The sequence below is a fragment of the Heterodontus francisci genome, chromosome 32 (assembly GCF_036365525.1).
Source record: "Heterodontus francisci isolate sHetFra1 chromosome 32, sHetFra1.hap1, whole genome shotgun sequence".
NCBI classification, from domain to species: domain Eukaryota; kingdom Metazoa; phylum Chordata; class Chondrichthyes; order Heterodontiformes; family Heterodontidae; genus Heterodontus; species Heterodontus francisci.
The window spans coordinates 20072820-20096247 of record NC_090402.1 but is presented as its reverse complement, the minus strand read 5'-3'; the positions used below and the strand labels follow the sequence as shown (position 1 = coordinate 20096247).

General features: G+C 43.3%; 1 protein-coding gene across 7 annotated transcripts in view; it reads left to right on the top strand.

Moving 5' to 3' along the window:
- The window catches only part of ralgps1 (Ral GEF with PH domain and SH3 binding motif 1), a 650997-nt gene that overhangs the window by 485702 nt on the left and 141867 nt on the right, over positions 1-23428 (top strand). For all 7 annotated transcript variants that reach the window (XM_068012423.1, XM_068012421.1, XM_068012419.1 and 4 more), the window contains one exon: positions 6846-6939. In XM_068012423.1, the coding sequence (XP_067868524.1) occupies positions 6846-6939 (94 nt within the window). The remainder of the gene's footprint in view (positions 1-6845; positions 6940-23428) is intronic.

Sequence of the window (23428 nt, the reverse complement as noted above, 5' to 3'; positions counted from 1 at the left end):
ATAAATGAAAGTAATAATATCCTGACTGGACTAGGGCATCTTTTGAGATTAATTATAAATTGGGTAAGATTTTCATAATTCCATTGAGTTCTGTCGATAAATACTAACATATTGCCCAATGGGTGGAATCAAGTTTTTCGTGTTGTGATTTTTCCCTCTCATCAGCTGATATTTCCCTTTACTAATCCATGGGCACTGAGACCTATTATAGCATTCCATTGTTATCCCCTTGATAGCAATTGTACATTGACCTGAGACCCGACCAGGTATCTTCCTGATCGGTATGGCTGAGCTATCCATTGGCTATGTTCATTGGCTCATGGGGATGTAGAATTTTCAAGGGATCTTAAATAATTTGCAAATTCTTGTCAGTATTTAAGGGTATACATTAATCTTTCAAATGAATCTGAAAAGAATTTAAATGCACACACCCAGGTGTTTATCATAAAATAACATTTTCCAGCTCTTGACTAATGCAAATAGTCTGTAGAATTTTAACCTTTTCGAAGACGCATCCTGTCTCTGAGAAATGTTCTGTTCTGATATTTTTATTTTGCCTGTGGGTTTGGCGGTTTACAAAGAGTACTAGGCTTGTGTTAATATAAATTATCTGTAATGATTTGTCAAGGCATGCTTAAAAGTGCCGTGATCACATTACCATATGTACAAATCGGCAAATGAATAAGAATGTAAAACATCACTGACTCTGTCATTTATATTGTATAATTCTTTTCCTTTTATTCAATAGTTATTTATTTATTTCCCACTCCTGTTAATGTCCAGAGATTCACACATCTTTTAGATGGAAGGCTAAACTTAGTTCACTAACGCCTGAAGAATTATGAAAGAGTTAGACTTCTCCCTAATTCTGCCCTCCCCTTTCCCCTCCATTTTTATCACTTTTTGATACTCCCAAGCTATGGTCTATCTGTAGTCAAGACATTCGGCAGGGACCAACTCCCATCATTTTAACACTCAGCTATACTTCAGGTTACACTGTTTCTGAGCTAGCTAAGAGGAGAGGTACAAAAGTAGAACAATGATAACTCTCCTAGTTTTCCATCTTTTTTTTTTTACAGGGCAGTGCTTGTCCTTTGCTGGAAGCCACCCACAATAGCACAGCTGAGATCAGCAACTCTGTGGATGCGAGGCATTGGACCCGTCTCCTTTTGGACTGTTTTTCTGTTCTATTTTCTTTAATTACTTTAAACACAGACGTCAGTTGTAACAGCTGCAGAATCTTTAATGAGGTCATGTTACACAATCCAACATGAGTGTTCAGTCAAATCAAACAACGTGATTATATGATTCTTTATTATTGAATTCACAATTCACTACAAGAACTCAGGCACCAAGCTTCACAATTCCAGCCTAACTACAGGAAACAGTGGTTTGCTCGAAACACTGATACCAATTCTACCTTTGATCTCTACATTCTACGCATACTAACACTAAATTACTGTACAGACTTCAGGTAACATGGAGCCAAGAAGATACACTCATGTTCATAATCTCTCCCAGCGATTCTGTTACAGTGGTTATATGTTCCATGTTCCATAAATCACTTTATTACTGTAAACAGTGACCAAACAACACGTCCCAGACCCTCAAGACATGGATGAGTGACCTTCCCATTCCTTCAGCTTCTCATCCTTGCCTTAGACCTGCTTCACAAGGCGTCCCTGTTCAGCAGAACTGAAAGCTGTTTTAAGTCATCGTGTGTTGATCCCACAGATGAGGTCCATTGAGATACGTGGGTAGTGTGAACTCTCATTCCCATTTCTCATTTGTGCCATTTGCTGCTGTTCCAGTGTCTAGCACCACCATATTCTGAAAATTTCTTCCAGGTGAAAGCCACTAACTATCATCTTAACATTGAGCTGCCAGCTCTGGGAATTAATTGCTCCACGCAAACTTGTTACAGCAAATCTGTGGGACAAGTACCTTCAGCTCCAGCAGAGGTGTTTGAAACTGGTCACGAGTTGTACCAAGAATCTCAAACAGTCAACAGGATAAAGTGCCTGTAATCTTGTTGGAGAGAATTGTGTGCCCAGAAAACACACACAGCTGATGTGTATAATTGGGACGTTCATGAAGAATTAACACCTTGATTCAATACTGACCTGTTTGTTTTTGAACCATTTTGTGATGATTCAAATTTTCATTGATACACACCAGGCTGCATTACATATCCCAGCCAATGGTCATTATAAATGGAGACTGCAGCTTAACTGGAACCGAGGTTTTTTTATTCTTTCATGTGATGCGAGCATTGCTGGCAAGGCCAGTGTTTGATGCCCATCCCTAATTGCCCTTGAGAAGATGGTGGTGAGCCGCCGCCTTGAACTGCTGCAGTTCATGTGGGGTAGGTACACCCACAGTGCTGTTAGGAAGGAAGTTTGAGGATTTTGACCCAGTGACGGGGAAGGAACGGCGATATAGTTCCAAGTCAGGATGATGTATGGCTTGGAGGGGAGCTTGCAGGTGGTGGTGTTCCCATGGGACTGCTGCACTTACCCTGCTAGGTGGAAGAGGTCGCGGATTTGGGAGGTGCTGTCAAAGGAGGCTTGACGAATTTCTGCAGTATAGCTTATAGATGGTACACATTGCTGCTACTGTGCAGCAGTGGAAGAGGGAGTGAATGTTTAAGATGGTGGATGGGTTGCTGATCAAAAGGGCTACTTTGCCCTGGATGATGGTGAGCTTCTTGAGGTGTTGGAGCTGCACTCCTCCAGGCAAATGGAGAGTATTCCCTCACACTCCTGACTTGTGGATGGTGGACAGGCTTTGGTGAGTCAGGAGGAGGTGAATTGCTCACCACAGAATTCCTAGCCTCTGACCTGCTCTTGTAGCCACAGTATTTAAATGGCTGGTCCAGTTCAGTTTCTGGTCAATGGTAACCCCAGGATGTTGATGATGGGGAATTTAGCAACAGTAATAACGTTGAATGTCAAGGGGAGATGGTTAGATCCTGTCTTGTTGGAGATGGTCATTGCCTGGCATTTGTGAGATGCGAATGTTACTTGCCACTTATCAACTCAAGCCTGAATGTTGTCCAGGTCTTGCTGCATGCGGGCACGGACAGCTTCAGTATCTGAGGAGCAGCGAATGGTACTGAACATCGTGCAATCGCCAGCAAACATCCCCACTTCTGACCTTCTGTTGGAGGGAAGGTCATTGATGAAGCAGCTGAAGATGGTTGGGCCTAGGAACTCCTGCAGCGATGTCCTGGGGCTGAGATAATTGGCCTCCAACAGCCACAACCTTTGTGCTGGGTATGACTCCAACCAGTGGAGTGTTTTTCCCGATTCCCATTGACTATTTTGCTCGTGCTTCTTGATGCCACAATAGGTCAAATAATGCCTTGATGTCAACCTCACCTCAGGAATCCACACATATTGGAATTTTACTTTCACTTTTGATTTCAGCAGTCAAGCTAGATGACAATTTGAATACACACAAGGAGATGACATAAATTTAGTAAATTGTGTGAAATGTTATGAGGCTGCAATTCCATCATATGATTCTCTGGCACCTTTTCTTATTTTGCAGTGTCAGTCCCAGTGCCCAGTAGCATGCTGTGCGGGATCACTGCTAGCTGCTTTTACAACAGCAGTAAGGCATCTTGAAATGCATAAAGTGATGAAGACAGGATGGAATGATCCAAGCTTGTACCAACCTGATGGAGTGACTGTAAAAAGCAGCTTATCTTATGAAGAGAAACGAAACACACCGCAATAAAAATGGAATTGTACTGGAAAAGGTTTCAATACACTGCACTGCTTGGTTTATAGAAGTATTTCATACTCCAACAACATTAAAGTTGAGGGAAGGATTAGAAGAGATGCAGAGTCAAAGAAATCAATCGTCAATTGGTCAGGAAAATATTTGTGAATGGGGCCTATTAAAATAAGAAAATAAGAAATAGGAGCAGGAGTAGATCATTCAGCCCGGTGAGCCTGCTCCGCCATTCAGTAGATCATGGCTGATCTGATTGTGGTTTAACTCCACTTTCCTGCCTGCCACCCCCCATAACCCTTGACTCCCTTGTCAATCAAAAATCTGTGTAACTTGGCCTTGAATATATTCAATGACCCAGCCTCTACTGCTCTCTGGGGAAGAGAATTCCAAACACTAACGACCCTCTGAAAGAAGAAATTTCTCCCCATCTCCATCTTAAATGGGAGTCCCTTTAACTTGAAACTGTTCCCCCTTGTTCCAGATTCCCCCATGAGGGGAAGCATTGTCTCAGCATCTACCCTGTCAAGCCCCCTCAGAATTAAAGATGTTGAGCTGGATATAGTTTGTCAACGCAGCAATTTGGTTTATGTAAATAATTATTGCAATTATTCTGTCTCTTTCCCCCTCTCCATGGCTTTATTTTCTCAAGTTTTTTTGACTTAACCTCTAATCATTTCCAAATTGTTAGTGAGACCCCATTTCTCAAGTGATTGGATCATCTGTAGCAGTGGTCAAATTCTAAATTAAGGTGCAAGATTTCCTCATTGTGAAAAAGGTTGAATTTCATATACAAACATGAAAATAGTTCAGACAGTTGTTATGAAAGAGATTCAGTGGGTTGCATTTCCTTCACATTTATTCTTGTAAAAAGCTTCCTTGTGTTCAAATCCCTACGTGGCCTGAACTCATGCTATCTCTGTAGCCTCCTACAATCCTCTGAGAACTTGGCATTCCTCCAATTCTGGCCTTGTACACACTGACTTTTTTGCCTCATCATTGACAGATGTCTAGGCCCTGAGCTCTGAAATTTCCTCCCTAAACCCCTCTGCCCCTCTCTCCTCTTTTAAGACACTCCCTAAAACCTACCTCCTTGACGAACCTTTTGGTCCTAATGTTGTCTCCTTCGGCTTGGCGTCAATGTTTTTTGTCTGATTGGGCACCTATGAAGCACTTGAGATGTTTTAATATGTTAAAGTTGCTAGCTAAATGCACATAGTTATATGCAAAAATAATGGAATACAACAATCAGTAGACTGAGTTGTCAAAATTGTGGTGAGATGACAGTTAATTACTGATACCAGGAATATCCCTCTACATGTCTTCATATTCCTATTGGGAATGTTTTTGAGATTTGGCTCTGTCCCATTTCATGTTGCTATACCCCATTAATAGTTTACAAATGAGTCAGTAGTCTCACAGATTTAGGTCTGGACACATGAGCTGATTATTACAATCAATGCAATTTTGATAAAATAATTACATAATCTGTCTGCATTTATTTTTAGTTTAGAGATACAGCACTGAAACAGGCCCTTTGGCCCACCGAGTCTGTGCCAACCATCAACCACCCATTTATACTAATGCTACACTAATCCCATATTCCTACCACATCCCCACCTGTCCCTATATTTCCCAACCACCTACCTACACTAGGGGCAATTGCTAATGGCCAATCTACCTATCAACCTGCAAGTCTTTGGCATGTGGGAGGAAACCAGAGCACCCGGAGGGAACCCACGCAAACACAGGGAGAACTTGCAAACTCCACACAGGCAGTACCCAGAATTGAACCCGGGTCACTGGAGCTGTGAGGCTGCGGTGCTAACCACTGCGCCACTGTGCCGCCCATATGAAGAGCATTTTCCTGTAAACAATACATTTCTTCGCAATTAAGAAATGTTCCTCCTTTGCCTTTATCTTCAACACTGGAAATAGATTTAATTTGAATTGAAAGACCAGTTACAAAATGTTTCGCAACCATGTAGATTTTGATGGGCGGATTGAGCTTTCTATGATAATTTAACAGGAACAGTTAGAACCAGGGGTAATAATGACCACCCTTGTCCCATGGGAGTCCTGGCATCTTCGTCCTGTTACTGCTTGTATTATTTTCTGGTCCTATCATGTTTGGATTTTGTGCACTTGGAAGTTTGGTAATGGTTGTTTTTAATATTGTTATTTGATTTGTGAATATATCTTAGATCAGGCAACTAAGATCAGTTGTATCTGTGGATTGAGATTTGTGCAAATTGATGGGAACATGGATTTTAAGCCGCCCACATAGTCCCTGTGGCTCCATAGTACGCACCTGTGCGGCCCACAATGACAAGGGCGTGGACATTCCTATCCAAATTTGCAAAATAAGAAAAGGTGCCAGAGAATCATATGATTGAGATGTAGTCTTGTGATGTGTAGACTGTAGAAACAAGAACAGCATCCATATCCAGCCTGTACATATAAAATACTGTGGACATATTTTGCGTTATGTCATAATCGTGTTCATTGATATCAAGACGAGATTAATAAAGCAAATTATTAATGCTAAATACGCAGTTGCTCTCTCTCTCTCTATCTCTCTCTCTCTCTCTCTCTCTCTCTCTCTCTCTCTCTCTCTCTCTCTCTCTCTCTCTCTTCTCTCTCTCTCTCTCTCTCTATCTCTCTCTCTATCTCTCTCTCTATCTCTCTCTCTATCTCTCTCTCTATCTCTCTCTATCTCTTTCATAAAGCAAGCCAGCAACATTTTAGCCAATTTCACTATTATTTCATTGGGAAGTCTGGGTTAAAAATCAAGATATGGACAAGATTGAAAAGAGCAAGAGAGAAAACTAGGTAAATCAAGAAGTACTGGTGAGATGACACTAACGCTGGGGCTTTAAATTACTGTATATTGCAGACGAAAGAGCAATTGGAGAGGTGAAAATTTCTGGTTTTGCGATCCTGCGAAAGAATGAGTTAGAGTGATGTTCTGCACATAGCGCCTTACTCCTTCACCAAGGTTTCTCAATGAAAGAAAATACTCTTGATAAAGAAAAAAAACTTTAAAAGCTACATTTCTCACTGCAGTTATTTGACTAATAGTGGTACATTACTTTTTTTTTTTACAGACTATCTGGTAACATTACCCCACGTGCAGAACTACTTGAAATCTGTGCGGTATATCGAAGAGCTACAAAAATTTGTCGAAGAGGACAATTACAAGTAAGTGCATACGTTTGTTTTACAACCACAACGTACTCAGTGAAAGGATTGCATTGTTTGGGGAGGTAACTCATGTAATGCAGTGCTTAGTTGCCGACACACTTCTGTAGCTTACAGGAGAATAAGAGGCTCACAAGGGAATTGTCGAATAACTTCGAAATTATGATTTCCTTATCTTGGGGTCTGGGCAATCTACAGTTTGTAATTATGACATTTGTTGGAATTTTATTTTGGACAAGATAATTTCATGAACCAAAGGTCGGAAGTGTTTTGTTTGTGCTACAACGTGTCAAAACTTCAAATATGTGAACTAAGTATTGTAATTTGAACTCAACACTTATGAAAAACATTCTATATTATAAATATGTTCATGTACAGAGAAAGGTTGTCACAAATGATTATGGTTAAAACCCAATAAAAATAACGAATTAACTTCTTTTGGGCCTCCTTATCTCGAGAGACAATGGATACGCGCCTGGAGGTGGTCAGTGGTTTGTGAAGCAGCGCCTGGAGTGGCTATAAAGGCCAATTCTGGAGTGACAGGCTCTTCCACAGGTGCTGCAGAGAAATTTGTTTGTTGGGGCTGTTGCACAGTTGGCTCTCCCCTTGCGCCTCTGTCTTTTTTCCTGCCAACTACTAAGTCTCTTCGACTCGCCACAATTTAGCCCTGTCTTTATGGCTGCCCGCCAGCTCTGGCGAATGCTGGCAACTGACTCCCACGACTTGTGATCAATGTCACACGATTTCATGTCGCGTTTGCAGACGTCTTTATAACGGAGACATGGACGGCCGGTGGGTCTGATACCAGTGGCGAGCTCGCTGTACAATGTGTCTTTGGGGATCCTGCCATCTTCCATGCGGCTCACATGGCCAAGCCATCTCAAGCGCCGCTGACTCAGTAGTGTGTATAAGCTGGGGATGTTGGCCGCTTCAAGGACTTCTGTGTTGGAGATATAGTCCTGCCACCTGATGCCAAGTATTCTCCGAAGGCAGCGAAGATGGAATGAATTGAGACGTCGCTCTTGGCTGGCATACGTTGTCCAGGCCTCGCTGCCGTAGAGCAAGGTACTGAGGACACAGGCCTGATACACTCGGACTTTTGTGTTCCGTGTCAGTGCGCCATTTTCCCACACTCTCTTGGCCAGTCTGAACATAGCAGTGGAAGCCTTACCCATGCGCTTGTTGATTTCTGCATCTAGAGACAGGTTACTGGTGATAGTTGAGCCTAGGTAGGTGAACTCTTGAACCACTTCCAGAGCGTGGTCGCCAATATTGATGGATGGAGCATTTCTGACATCCTGCCCCATGATGTTCGTTTTCTTGAGGCTGATGGTTAGGCCAAATTCATTGCAGGCAGACGCAAACCTGTCGATGAGACTCTGCAGGCATTCTTCAGTGTGAGATGTTAAAGCAGCATCGTCAGCAAAGAGGAGTTCTCTGATGAGGACTTTCCGTACTTTGGACTTCGCTCTTAGACGGGCAAGGTTGAACAACCTGCCCCCTGATCTTGTGTGGAGGAAAATTCCTTCTTCAGAGGATTTGAACGCATGTGAAAGCAGCAGGGAGAAGAAAATCCCAAAAAGTGTGGGTGCGAGAACACAGCCCTGTTTCACACCACTCAGGATAGGAAAGGGCTCTGATGAGGAGCCACCATGTTGAATTGTGCCTTTCATATTGTCATGGAATGAGGTGATGATACTTAGTAGCTTTGGTGGACATCCGATCTTTTCTAGTAGTCTGAAGAGACCACGTCTGCTGACGAGGTCAAAGGCTTTGGTGAGATCAATGAAAGCAATGTAGAGGGGCATCTGTTGTTCACGGCATTTCTCCTGTATCTGACGAAGGGAGAACAGCATGTCAATAGTCGATCTCTCTGCACGAAAGCCACACTGTGCCTCAGGGTAGACGCGCTCGGCCAGCTTCTGGAGCCTGTTCAGAGCGACTCGAGCAAAGACTTTCCCCACTATGCTGAGCAGGGAGATTCCACGGTAGTTGTTGCAGTCACCGCGGTCACCTTTGTTTTTATAGAGGGTGATGATGTTGGCATCGCGCATGTCCTGGGGTACTGCTCCCTCGTCCCAGCACAGGCATAGCAGTTCATGTAGTGCTGAGAGTATAGCAGGCTTGGCACTCTTGATTATTTCAGGGGTAATGCTGTCCTTCCCAGGGGCTTTTCCGCTGGCTAGGGAATCAATGGCATCACTGAGTTCCGATTTGGTTGGCTGTATGTCCAGCTCATCCATGACTGGTAGAGGCTGGGCTGCATTGAGGGCAGTCTCAGTGACAGCATTCTCCCTGGAGTACAGTTCTAGGTAGTGCTCAACCCAGCGGTCCATCTGTTTGCGTTGGTCAGTGATTATGTCCCCCGATTTAGATTTGAGGGGGGTGATCTTCTTGATGGTTGGCCCAAGAGCTCTCTTCATGCCATCATACATTCCTCTGATGTTTCCGGTGTCTGAGGCCAGCTGAATATGGCTGCATAGGTGTTGCCAGTAGTCGTTTGCGCAACGCCTAGCTGTTCTTTGTGCAGTACTTCTGGCTGCTTTAAGTGCTGCGGATGTTAAATCGCTGGGGGCTTTCTTGTAGTTCAAAAGTGCAATAAAAATAACGAATTAACTGCAACTACATATATACTATATCCTTTTTATTTTCTGAAGGAAAATATGTTTCCTCTAAATTACCAGCGTTTGCAGCTTTTCTTTAAAAAAAAAGCTGGTTCTAGAATTACAAGAAAAATAAACATGATGGGTGACAGTTAAAGTGGAGGAGTTAGCTTTTCCCTGTTCTGGCAGTGTTAGCTAGCGTGGGAGACGGCTGTCATCACATAGTAATGATCATACTTTTAATAACAGAAAACAGATCTTTTCATGCTATCAGCGATATAAAATTGCGGCCTACAGGCAACCAGCAGACCACATCCAAACTTAAAGTTAAACTGTATAATGCACAGAGATGCCCTGTGTAATGTGGTTCTTAGTCTATAGATGTTTCCTGTATGAAGCAGTTCTTCCCCCATAGAGCTTCTTTGTGTATTGCAGACATTGAGTCTATAGTCATGTACTGTGGCTCGATTGGGATCTGCAGCAAACACTGGTAGATGTTGTTGTTGAGTTCCCAATGGTCTTTAAAATAAGCTGACTCTAATTAAGTCCGGTTTTGGAGCGAGACTAGACAGGGATTGAAAGTGGGTTAGCATTTCATCCAGTGTGTTATCTGGAAGCATCCACAAGACTTCAAGTCAAATGTGAATAACCATGTTCATGGTATTTGTTAAATGATTGACCATTGAGGCCACTGCTGCTGCCTCCACATAATGTGAGGTTGGTTCATTTAGAAGGAGCAAAGTTCAAGAAAGCACAGCTCAATGTGAGACAGGGTACGAGAAGCCAGGTGGGTGTGTCTGAGGAGGTTGAACAGTATCAGAGTGAAACTAGAACCAGACATCAGAGGTTGCTAACAAAGAGCACCAACTAAGTGATAATTTGGTTTACTTCTGATGGCACTTGCCATAGAGTTGCACTACAAGCCAACATTGGGTGCATATCCGTCATAGCAGTGGCTTCTGCCTATAGCAAAGCAAAAAGTAGAAAAGGTAACAAAATTTGAACAATTTTAACATGAGAGACTCGAGTCAAACATTCATGTTGTCCCATGAACAGACAATGAATGATAATTTTAATGTTCATGTATTCTCATTGGCCATTGTGTTTTTTTACTTAAGAGGCAAAGCTTGAATAGTGCCGTGGGATCTTTCACCTCCACATCAATGGCTCGTTCACAGATTAATGCCACAGAATGAACCTCGAAGTGCAGAGGGGAAAATTTTCCTTCTGAACTCCTGTTTGCTTTTCAGCTGTAGGCTGTGAGTTTCTTAGAAAGGTTAAAATGTATTATAGCGCGAGATACTGAAATATGGCCTGCAATTTTACGCCCCCCTCCCTCACCCCACAGGAGCAAGCCGGGGGTGGGGGGGGGGGGGGGGGGGCGGGCGGGCAGGGTGGAGGGCGTAAAATTGAGTGGGAGGTGGGAGGTTCCATTTCCATTGCCTAGCAGTCCCTGCTGCCATTTTAGGAGCAGCGGGGGGGGGCGCAAACGGCCTGCCCACCCCAGGCCAATTGATGCCCTTAAGTTGCCAATTAATTGCCACTTAAGGGCCACTTCCTGCTGCCACTGCTATCTTCCCAGCAGTGGATGGGCACTTCGCCATCTGAGGAGGCCATCTAGTAATACCGGGCAGCCTCTTGCAGCTCGAGGGGCGGCGGGGTGGGGGGGGGCACTCCTGATTGGGCACTCTGTGCCGCACTGAGAGCCCCCACAGCGGCTCAAGCTGCCCCAGCTGGAGCATCTACCCCCAACCCCTTGCCGGGGTCCAGCTAGTTGTCCCCGGCGAGGTCTGAAACCCCACTCACCTATTTTGGGACCGGCTTCTGTTATGCTGCTCTGGGCGGGGTGCAGTCCCAGCAGTGGCCACCACTCCCTGTGGGACTGAGGAGCTGCTGGCCTGCTGATTGGCTGGCAGTTCCTGGAGGCGTCCCGAACAATGCCAATTAAAGGCCTGGGCCATGCAAAATCGCTGCGTGTCTTCCAGGGCCAGTAGAGGCGGGCTCACCCCCAACTTCTTAGCCAGTGGGCGGAGCCTCTGCCGGGATGTAAATTTCCAGCTATGGTCATACAGGCCAAATTATGTAAAAGTTAACATTCACTTTGTAATGATGGGAATCACATTCTGGACAGGAAACTGCTTAATCCAATAAAATAGATCGTAATGACAGACAGAAAAGAGTTTTGTACATCGGAATAGTGGAAAATGTGCCTTTTAAAGACCTAAGCTCCTTGAGTGTGTTCTGGCCTTAATGAGCACAGATTGTGCTGCCTGTGGAAAAATAAAAGGAACTTAACCAATTTGCTTTGGCATTTAAAAGTTACGGGAAACTCTTGGCGTTAAGTTTTTTTAAAAAAGCTGTTGGAAGGGACTTCAAATTAGTAGCACATTTTTTATAATCTTCAATTCCACCATAACTTGGATCCCTGTATATTTCAAATCCAAATTCAACAATGTTTGATTTTAATCAAATAATTTAAATCTTAATACACAGTGTAGTAATGATATTATCTGACAACTATCCTGCTTTTCCCTCCAGTCTCCAGTCATTGTTTTTTCATCACAGTTATTACTGTGTCTCACCGAGAGGATCAATAATTCAATGGTACATGATAGTTTCAGTGCTGCTGGGACCATGGAATTCTTATTGTGCACTGCAGTTGGTCAGGTTGAGTAATAGGCTGTAATATATTTGGATCTGAAATTTTTGTCAGACGAAGCAAGATGTTTCACAAAGGTGCATCTTCTCGAAGGCTTTACCTGTGGTTTGGCACCTTCCTCTGTTGTCCATAACCAGTGGTGAAGAAGATTTGTACATGTTGAAGTAGCAGGTTTGTGGGGCTGAAAGGTACTTTGTGATTTAGTTCTTTTTCACGCTTTAATTCCCTGTTCAATGTGATTTGCATTGAGCTGCAACATATTCTGAGAATTTGTAGTCTGTACATTCCCCTATAATGGACAATTTCCTTCAATGTTTCGGCTTTTTCCAAGTACTTGTACTTTAAACTCTTGCCCACATAATTTGATAAAAATCACTGTACAGGATAAAAACAATGCTAACTTGTGAAACTGGCTGTAGCTTTTATCATTTCCAGATTTTAAAAAAATGTTGGAGGGTGAACTTGTGTGACATCAGTGGTGATATTTTGTTTGGGGTACTTTCCTATAGGTATTGAAATGTAGGGAAATGTAATTGTCTTTTAAACGAGATGTTAAACTGTGGCCTGCCCACCTGTTCAGGTGAATGTAAAGACCCAGGTGGTAGTATTTTGAAGAAGTGCAGGGGAGTTCTTACTGGTGTCCTGGCCAACATTTATCCCTCAATTAATATTACTAAAACAGATTATCCGGTCATTATCACAATGTTTGTGGGAGTTTGCTGTGTGCAAATTGGCTGCCACATTTCCTACATTACAGCAGTGACTACACTTCAAAAATAGTTTGTCTATGAAGCACTTTAGGACGTCCCGAGGTCATGACCAGGGTTTTATAGATACAAGTCTGTCTGTCTTTATTTCAAAAGTTATTCATTGGCCATGAAACACTTTGAGGCATTCTAAGAGTATGAAAGGTTCAATATAAACAAGTCTTTCCTTCATTTACTTTGACAGATTATACATGTAACAAGTTTTCTCTAAAGTAGTATAGAGACTCAACTATTCCAGTCCTGGCTGGCTTCCCACCTGTCATGCTCCATAAACTTCAGTTCATCTGCTGCCCATTATCCTATGCTGCACCAAGTCCCACTCACCCACCACCCCTGTCTTTGCTGACTTGCATTGGTTCTCCATCCTCTGATACCTCTAATTTGAAATTCTCATATTTGTATTTAAATCCTTTCATGGCCTTTGCCCCTCACTATCTCTGTAACCTCCTCCAGCCCCAAAGCTCTCCAGTACTCTTTGTTCCTCTGACTCTCTGGCCTTTTCTGCATTGCCCACTCTCTTCACCCCATCATTTGCCACAATGCTTTCAGCCAACTTGGCTCCATGCTCTGGAAATCCATCCCTAAGCTCCTCTATTTTGCCACCTGCTACCCATTGAGTTATCTTCCAATCCACTTTTTGATCAAGCTTTTGGTAAACCCTCTGATTAAATTATGAAGCAGCTTGGGACATTGCTCCACATGAAAGGCTGAATATAAATGCAATTTGTTTAAAAATTGGAGGATTATCATCAGGCAGGTTATTTTGAGCACTGAAAAGATTGTTTTATGCCACATGTGTTGGGATTTTTAGCAGTTACTTACTTGTTTTACACAAGATTGCTGGAATGCATTGCCACAGCAAGTGGTTGAGGCAGAGACCATTGCATATACTAAGATAAAATTGGATAAATATTTGAAACCAAGCAAGATACAGGGCTACAGGGAGAGAGTGAGGCAGTGGATTTGGTTTTGGATTACTCTAGCAAATGGCTAAGACAGACACATTGGGCCAGATGGTTGACTCCTGTGGTGTAAACGTCAGTGGTCCAAATGCTGTGCCTTGTGGCCCACCCCCTCTTGCTGCTCTGCGGACTGGTTTGTTCTTCACTTCCTGGTTTCTTCCTCTTATGTGTTTATCTCTCTTCCGTTCTTTCCTGTCATCTTGTCCTTTGCTCCTCTGATCATTTTTCCTAGTCATTCTTTCTCCCCTGCCACCCCTACCCCCTCACTCCCCATTCTGGTTTAACTTCACTGAGTGGCCTCATGGGGCCTATAAACACTGAAAGTGCCCCTTGTGACTCCGATCCCTGAGTGAGCACTTCATTATTGGTATCAATCCGCACGCCAGTCCATCTCCACTCAACATAGGATGTTGCACAAATGTTAAAAATTACAGGGGGAAGGCTGGAAGTATGGTATGGCAGCAGGGAGAAACAGCCATCCAGGTTTATTTCCTTGCTTCCTGAAAGTCCAGGATGAAATCAATGGGACACACTTTGCATTAAGAGCAACCAGAGGACACCCACTCAGAGCCTCAACAGCAAGAGATTCCTCTTCCTTGATGCTTAGATTGTGTAGGGCAATCAAAGGATCCTTCATGTCAATTCCCAAAATGCCTTGATGCCTTCATCCTTTCTTAGTCAGTCCTACCTGACCTTAGGATCAGATGCACAATGGCTTTGGTTGGTCAACAAACCTTCACCCTGTTCCTGTGGCTGTAGCTGCGTTAGAATGAGACACATGCAGCTGCCGGGCTGCTGATTGACAGGGCCATCAGGCTATTGAAAGCATGTTTCCACTGCCTGGATGGGTCAGGAGGGAATCTGCAATATGGCGCAGATCAGTGATTGGTGGCTGTGCCATTCAGAGCTTTGCCATTCGGTAAGGACTTCACTTTGACATGACCTTTAGGAGGAGGCTCTGGCTTCAGTAGATCCTTAACTACATGAAGCAGCTTGTCTGGATGACTCCAAGTAGTCATTGCTGACAACTTCAAAAAACCATCAGAGGATAGACAGGTCACCTCAGAAGCCTTCTCCTCTGTCTTACTCAGTTCATCTTTAACACCACAGCCTGACTTCCTTTACCACATTCCCTCAGTCCACTATCCATCCGATTACACAACAACAACTAAGTCAGCACCAAAAGAGTGCAGCTTTTCCTGCATGACTGCAACCTCCATGAATAACAAAGCACCAACAAAATGCACTGTCTATTAAAGGCCTGCTACCCGACCCGAACCCGACGGGACCAGACGACGTGTTGGGTTCGGGCTCGGCTCGGGTCAGGCTCTATCCCCACTTCAGGTAAGTGACTTTAATGTTAATTTACTTTTTGGACTTTAAAGGTGGTTTTGTTAGTTATTTTAAGCTTGTGCAGGTAAGGAACAAAGTGAAAAACGGAAGGTAGGTTAATTGATGGTCGGGTCAGTTTGGGCGCAGGATAAAATGGAAGGACTCGGGCCGACTCGGGGTCGGATGGGGTTCTGTCAGGCTCAGGTTGGGTCTCATTTGCAGACCCGAGCAGGCCTTTACTGTCTATTTCAATACAATAATTGCAAATATTACCCTAACCTAACATCATACTTATGTGGATGTCTTTTTGTCTGCTTTTTCTTAAATTCTTTTTCATGGGATGTGGGTGTCGCTATTTGTTGCCCATTGCTAATTGCCTTTGACAACTGAGTGGCTTGCTAGAGGGCAGTTAAGAGTCAACCACATTGCTGTGTGTCTGGAGTCACATGTAGGCCAGACCAGGTAAGGACAGATTTCCTTCCCTGAAGGACGTTAGTGAACCAGATGGGTTTTTACGACAATCGGTGATTAGTTTCATGACATCATTACCAAGACCAGCTTTCAATTCCAGATATTTATTAATTGACTTTAAATTCCATCAGCTGCTATGGTGGGATTTGAACCAGTGTCCCCGGGGTATTAGCCTGGGCTGCTTCTAAGTGCCAACTGATGGGCTGGATCTTGCGAGGCGGCTGGCTCCTCATGCTGTACAGAACGGTCATGGGACTGAGGTGGTTTTCATTTCATGGATGTTGGCTCCTGGCTGTATCGCTAGAGGTCACCCTCTGCAGGGCATAGGTAGGCACTATTCATTTTTAAAAGATGTGTCTCATCTTGAGAAAATTCTGGGCTGTTAATGGAATAGTGAATCACAGGAGATAGACCCTTATTGTTGCAGCTGACAGTTCACTTGTGCTGAAAATGCTTGTGAGTTATCTGCTCCACTGAGGTGGTTAATTTTCAAGCTCTTCTGTCCTCTGCTCTGTGTTAGATTGCGTTTTGTAATAAACTGCAAATTTGATTCATTCTCTGAGTGAACGTTATCTGTTGGAAATTAATTTAAAGGGCACTGCGATAGTTGGGCTGCCAAAATCTCCAGTGAATGAAAAGTTTTTGCTGTTTGATATTTATCGCTCCAGCTGCGTTCTTTCCACCCTTCCATCCTCTCCTTAGTCTTGGGCCATTTTGTCCCTTTCCTGATTAGTACTCCCTTTCCCAGTGGCCTTGCCAATGGCAACAAATTGCACAGCGAGTGATTTAAAATTTGGGCCTTGCGTTGGCAAACTGCTGGGAAAAAAAAAACACATTCCTTGTGAAGAAAGAAAACCCTCAATGCTTCTAAAAAGTTCAAAAGCTTTAAGAAGTAATGGCAGGGATGGGGGAAAGATGTATTTATGGGACCTGGTTAGCACCGCAGCCTCACAGCTCCAGCGACTCAGGTTCGATTCTGGGTACTGCCTGTGCAGAGTTTGCAAGTTCCCCCTGTGACCGCGTGGGTTTCCACTGGGTGCTCCGATTTCCTCCCACAGCCAAAGACTTGCAGGTTGATAGGTAAATTGGCCATTGTAAATTGCCCCTAGTGTAGGTAGGTGGTAGGAGAATTGAGGGAAGGTGGAGATGTGGTAGGGGATATGGGGTTAATGTAGGATTAGTATAAATGGGTGGTTGATGGTTGGCACAGACTTGGTGGGCCGAAGGGCCTGTTTCAGTGCTGTATCTCTCTATGACTATGACCTGAAAGATGCAACACAAGTTCTGCACACATGCCAACCTAGAAAACTAGCAAAACCTATCTGCTACAGTTAGCACTTCTCAATGTGCATTTTCTTGTGACCAATAAAAAAAAATCTCCTCTAGGCATACACATGGCTCCTACGAACCAAAGAAAAACCTCATGCACAAAGTAATCTGGCTAGTGTGCTCTGGACAAGCAGTAGAATCATTTCCAGCTTATGTAGCCAAAGAGTGGTGAGAATGTAGAACTCACTACCACATTTGAAGCAAGTAGTACAAATGCATTTAAGGGGATGCTAGACAAGCATATGAGGGAGAAGGGAATAGAGGGTTACAACGATAGATTTAGACAAGGAAAGACAGGAGGAGGCTCAACTGGAGCATAAACGCCAGCAGAGACTGATTGGGCTGAATGGCCTGCTTCTGTGCTGTACATACTATGAAATGCAATTTGTTGTTTCTGGGTTTATGTGGTATTTCTGCTGTGTAGCCATGTCCCACTATCAATTGTGCTCAATACTTGCATCAGATGCAAGACATTTTTTTTATCTTCTGTGATTCAGTATTACGTTGTGCTTTCTTTGCATCACATACCCTGCTTTGCTGTCTGGCAAGAACGAGGATTGTAAGTAACTAAACTACTGAGGTTTGTTCATGGATTGTCATTTGCAAAGCAAGCAATAACATTGAGCTTATGAATTAAGCAACAGCTTTGTACTGCATTTCTCAGGAGTACGTCAGTGTTCTTGTGTAATTTCAGAGAAATACCTTGTCTCTGTGTCTGTTTACAGCTGAGTTAAACCATAACTGGTACATCAAAAATATCCAAGCCTTATCCCCATAAAACCCTGTGCAATAATCGGTTTTGAGAATCCAATCTGTCCAATCTGAGACACAAAGGTATTTAATTTAAACAGATAGCAAGCACCATAGCACATACGGTGTAGAATTCCAATAACATCTGTGCTTTTAACAACTGTTGTCTAGGCTAAGATTATTCTGATTAGATTATGTCATCAGTAAAGAGCCTTGAGACATATGCTAATTGTTTCTAGCATTTGGGAGTGATTGGTTTGCTGCTTTCCCAATCCCCTGTCAGTAATCCACTGTCTTCACAGAATCTCAGAATTGTTGCAGCACTGTCTGCACTGGCTCTCCAAAGGAGCAATTCACCTAGCGTCACTTCCCCGCCTTCTCCCTGTAGCCATACACGTTCTTCCTTTTCAGATTATCCAATTCCATCTTGAATGCCTCAATTGAACCTGCCTCCACCACACTCTCGGGCAGTACATTCCAAATCCGAACCATTCACTGCATTAAAAAGTTTTTCCTCATGTTTCCATTGCTTCTTTTGCCAATTACCCTAAATCTGTGCCCTCTTGCTCTCGATCCTTTCACCAGTGGGAACAATTATTCTCTCTCTACTCTGTCCAGACACTTCGTGATATTGAATACCTCTATCAAATCTCCTCTCAACCTTCTCCAAGGAAAACAGTCCTAACTTCTCCAATCTATCCATGTAACTGAAGTTCCTCATCCCTGGAACCATTCTCATGAATCTTTTCTGCACCCCCTCTAAGGCCTTCACATCTTTCCTAAAGGGTGGTGCCCAGAAGTGGACACAATACTCCACTTGAGGCCGAACCAATGCTTTATGCAAGTTTAACATAACCTCCCTGCTCTTGACCTCTATGCCCCTATTAATAAAGCCTAGGATACTGTATGCTTTATTAACCATTCTCTCAACCTGTTCTGCCACCTTCAATGAATCATGCAGATTACACCAGGTCTCTCTGCTGCTGCACCCATTTTTGAATTGTACCCTTTATTTTATATTGTCTCTCTGTTCACCCTGCCAAAATGAATCACTTCTCTACATTAAATTTCATCTGCCACTTGTCCACCCATTCCATCAACCTATCTATGTCCATTTGAAGTTCTACACTTTCCTCCTCACAGTTTACAATGTTTCCAAGTTTCATATCATTCTCAAATTTTGAAATTGTGCCCTGTACACCAAAGTCTAGGTCATTAATATATGTCAGGAAAAGCAAGGAACCCAACACTGACCCCTGAGGAACTCCACTACAAACCTTCCTCCAGCCCGAAAAACATCCGTTTATCACTATTCTTTGTTTCCTGTCACTTAGCCAATTTCGTATCCATGTTGCTACGGTCCCTTTTATTCCATGATCGATAACTTTGCTCAAAAGTCTGTTGTGTGGCATTTTATCAAATGCCATTTAGAAGTCCATAGACACCACACCAACAACATTACCCTCATCAAAAAACATCCAGCAAGTTAATTCAACACAATTTGCCCTTAACAAATCCGTGCTGGCTTTTCTTCATTAACCCGCATTTGCCCAAGTGACTTTTAATTTTGTCCCAAATTAGCATTTAAAGAAGCTTTTCCACCACCGAGGGAGGTTAAACTGACTGTCACTGGCCTGTAGTTGCTGGGCATATCTTTACACCCTTTTTGAACAAGGGTGTAACATTTGCAATTCTCCAGTCCTCTGGCACCACCCCTGACTGGAAAATTATGGCAATTTTCACTCTCACTTCCCTTTGTATCCTTGGATGCATCTCAGAATCACAGAATAATACAGCACAGAAGAGGCCCTTCGGCCGATCGAGTCTGCACCGATGCATTAAAGACACCTGACCTGTCTACCTAATCCCATTTGCCATCACTTGGCCCATAGCCTTGAATGTTATGATTCATATATGAGTCCTATATCACATCTGGTCCTGGTGCCTTATCAACTTTAAGTACAGACAGCCTACCCAATACATCCTCCTTATCAATTTTAAACCCTTCAAGAGTCTGAATTACCTCCTCTTTCACTATGATATGTGCAGCATCATCTTCCTTGGTAAAGGAAATATGCAAAGTATTAATACCTTAGCTATGCCCCCTGTCTCTATGCATAAATTCCCTTTTTGGTCCCTAATTGGCCCCTCTCCTTTCACAACGTTTTTACTATTTATATGCATCTAGAAGATTTTTGGATTCCCTTTTGTGTTAGCTGGCAGTCTCTTCTCATACTCTCTCTTTGTCTCTCTTATTTGCATTTTCACCTCCCCTCTGAACCTCTATATTCAGCCTGGTTATCAGTTGTATTATCCACCTAACATCCGTCATAAGCACACTTTTTCTTCATCTTAATCTCAATCTCTTTCATCATCCGGGGAGCTCTGGATTTGTTTGCCCTACCTTCCCCCTCGTGGGAATATACCTTGACTGTGCCCAAAATATCTCCTCTTTAAAGGCAGCCCATTGTTCAGTTACCATTTTGCCTGCCAACCTTTGATTTTAATTTATCAGGCCCAGATCCGTTCTTACCTCATTGAAGTTGGCTTTCCCCCAGTTAATTATTCTTACTCTGGATTGTTCCTTGTCCTTTGCTGTAGCCAACCTAAACCTTATGATACGATGATCACTGTCCCCTGAATGTTCCCCTACTAACACTTGATCCACTTGGCCCACCTCAATCCCAAGAAATATGTCTAGCAGTGTTTCCTTTCTCATTGAACTGGAAACATACTGCGGTAGAAAGTTTTCTTGAATATGCTTTAGGAACTCTTGCCCCTCTCTGCCCTTTATACTACTACTATCCCAGTCTATATTCGGATAATTAAAATCCCCCATTATAACTACTCTATAATTCTTGCATCTCTCTGTAATTTCCTTGCAAATTTATTTCTCTACATCCTTCCCACTAGTTGGTGACCTATAGACAACATGGAGCAATGTAATTGCATCTTTTTGGTTCATTAGCTCTAGCCAAATAGACTCTGTTCTTGACCCCTCTGGGACATCCTCTCCCTCCAACACTGCTTTTTATGTACTTTATGAAGCAAAGAAGACGAGGGGGTAGAGTTTCTGCTTTGGGTGCAATCAGGACAAGTGTGCTTGAAATTGCGCTGGTTAGGCTAAGCTTCAAGCTTCCGCTAAAATCCGTGAGTATAATTACAAACATAAAATTTTCCAAGAATCAGTGGAATCGGGCAGTATAATAGAATGTAATTGTGTCTTGTATTTTCTTTCCATTTCAAGAATCAGAGCTGTCAGCTGTAGCTCAGTCGGTAGCACTTTTTTACCTCTGAATCACAAGGTTCTGGGTTCAAGTCCCACTTCAGGATTTGAGCACAGCATTTTGGCTAACAGTCCAGTGCAGTACTAAGGGAGTGCTGCACTATCAGAGGTTCCATCGTTCAGATGAGACATTAAACCAAGGCCCGATCTGCCTATTCGGGTGGATGTAAAAGATCCCATGGCATTATTTTGAAGAGGAGTAGGGAAGCCATTCCCGGTGTCCTGGGCCAATATTTAGCCCTCAATCAACATCACAAAAAACAGATTAGCTGGTCGTTATCACATTGCTGTTTGTGGGAGTTTGCTGTGCGCAAATTGGCTGCTGCGTTTCCTACATTAGAACAGTGACTATGCTTTCAAAGTAATTCATTCGCTGTAAAGTGCTTTGACGCATCCAGTGGTTGTGAAAGGTGCTATATGAATGCAAGTCTGTCTTTCTTTAAAAAGTATTCCTTGATGAGTTTAACTGGTGCAGTTTTGTTAATACAGCTGAAAGTGGGTATATCGGCAATTCTAAACATTTTTATAAGGGTGTCTTGTCCTCCACCGGTGAGTAACCTGATTTTAAAATCACTGGAAATGGCAAAATAAACTATGCCGAAACATCGAATAGTTTCATTGACATAAACCAGTCAGTTTCTCAGTTAATGAAATATGGTTTGATGTGAGAAAACTTAAAATGTGCCCAATAAAATGAGTGCAATGTGAAGAGGAAAGGGATAGATCAGGGATGTCCAACTCATTTATATGGTGGGCCTGATCTGACATCCCTGCACTTGACGTGGGTCATGTTTAGTAAAAGTTAATTGGATGCACTGGGGTAGAAGGTGATGTGTGTTTTGCCCATTTTTTCGGCGTAGAATGGGCAATGCAAACCAGTTTCTGGGCACAGTGTCCTGTAGCTAATCTGTGCCAGAGGCACTGCTGTCACCAGATTGGGCACGACTGTTTATAGGCGTGTCTGGTGGTCATCTGAAATCAGCACTGGATCAATTTAACTCGGCAAGTTAGGTCCTGTGCCATGTTTCTGGGTCTTTCTGCAATGTGTGTGGAAAGACTAGGTAGAGGTTGCAACATGCTTTTCCAGTTTTACAGCAGCCTAAAACAGTGGTCCTTAGAGACCACTGGAGGATCCTGAAGAAATATTAGGGTAAAGTTTTTAAACTTTCCCTTGTATGGAGCGTGCAGGAGCAGGAGTTCTCTTCCCAGCTCTACAGCACCACTGTTGGCCTTTACTCAGCCCTTCTGCATCCCCTCCATGTATTGGAGCTTGTGATGTTCCCGGGGCACAGTAAAAATACTCAGTTCCCCTGCCCTTGTCCCCTATTTACCCACCAGTGGAAACAATCTTTCACTGTTTAGCCACAGTAAAGCCCCCCGATTTCTCTCACCACTTTACTGATTGCTCCCCTCTTAGCACGGCTCCCACTCATCACATTGCTGTTGCTGTTCCTGCCTCTGCAGGCAATACCCAAAAGGCAATAGGAAAGAGGATTGTGGCAGTGACCTTGAGGTCTTTTGTTTTAGAAGTCAGAAAGTGATCAAGGATCCACAGGTCAGAGTTTTTGCAGGACAAGTTCGAATGGAGTTCCAGGGTCTGACTGAGGTATTAAACTGCTACTTTGTCTCTGTTTTCACTATTGATGCTGTTGCTGCATTGCCAATGCTGATAGATGGAGATGGCACTAACATTAAATTCAGGGGAAATTGATGCAGACTCAGGCCTGCCTTGGATCAGGAATGTTAAGCTAGACAAGGCTGCTGGCCTTGGTGATATTCACCCTAAACTATTAATAATTGGTGTTAGTTACTGACTCTCATATTTAATAGCTCATTGAGGCCAATGATTGCTCCTATTAATTGGCATTATCAGTGTCAGTATTTAAGAAGGGTAGCGAGTCAGAACCTGGGAAATATTGGCTAGTTAGTTTGGACTTCATTAGGGAGGGTTGCGGAAGTTGTGATGTATTGTATGATCATTTGGAAAGAGCAGAAATTATTAAGGAATCCCAACATGATTTTTGGTCCAGAGGTTCTGATACTCATCTTCCCTGTTAACGTTAGCATTCTTACCTCAGGCCCTGCTCGCTCATCTCCTTCAATTCACATTGGCGCTCATCTCCTGTCTATAGCTCGAGTTCACTCTCTCCACCTTTCTTTCATCCCTGCACCCCCCCCCCCCTCCCCCCAAATTTATGCTGGCACCTGTCTTCCCTCTTCATTTCATTCTGACGTTCTTGTTTGCCTCTATACATGCCCCCCTCACCCCCAGTTTACACATACACCACTCTTCCCTTTCCCCTTAAAGTCAGTTTCTAGCTGATGTTTCC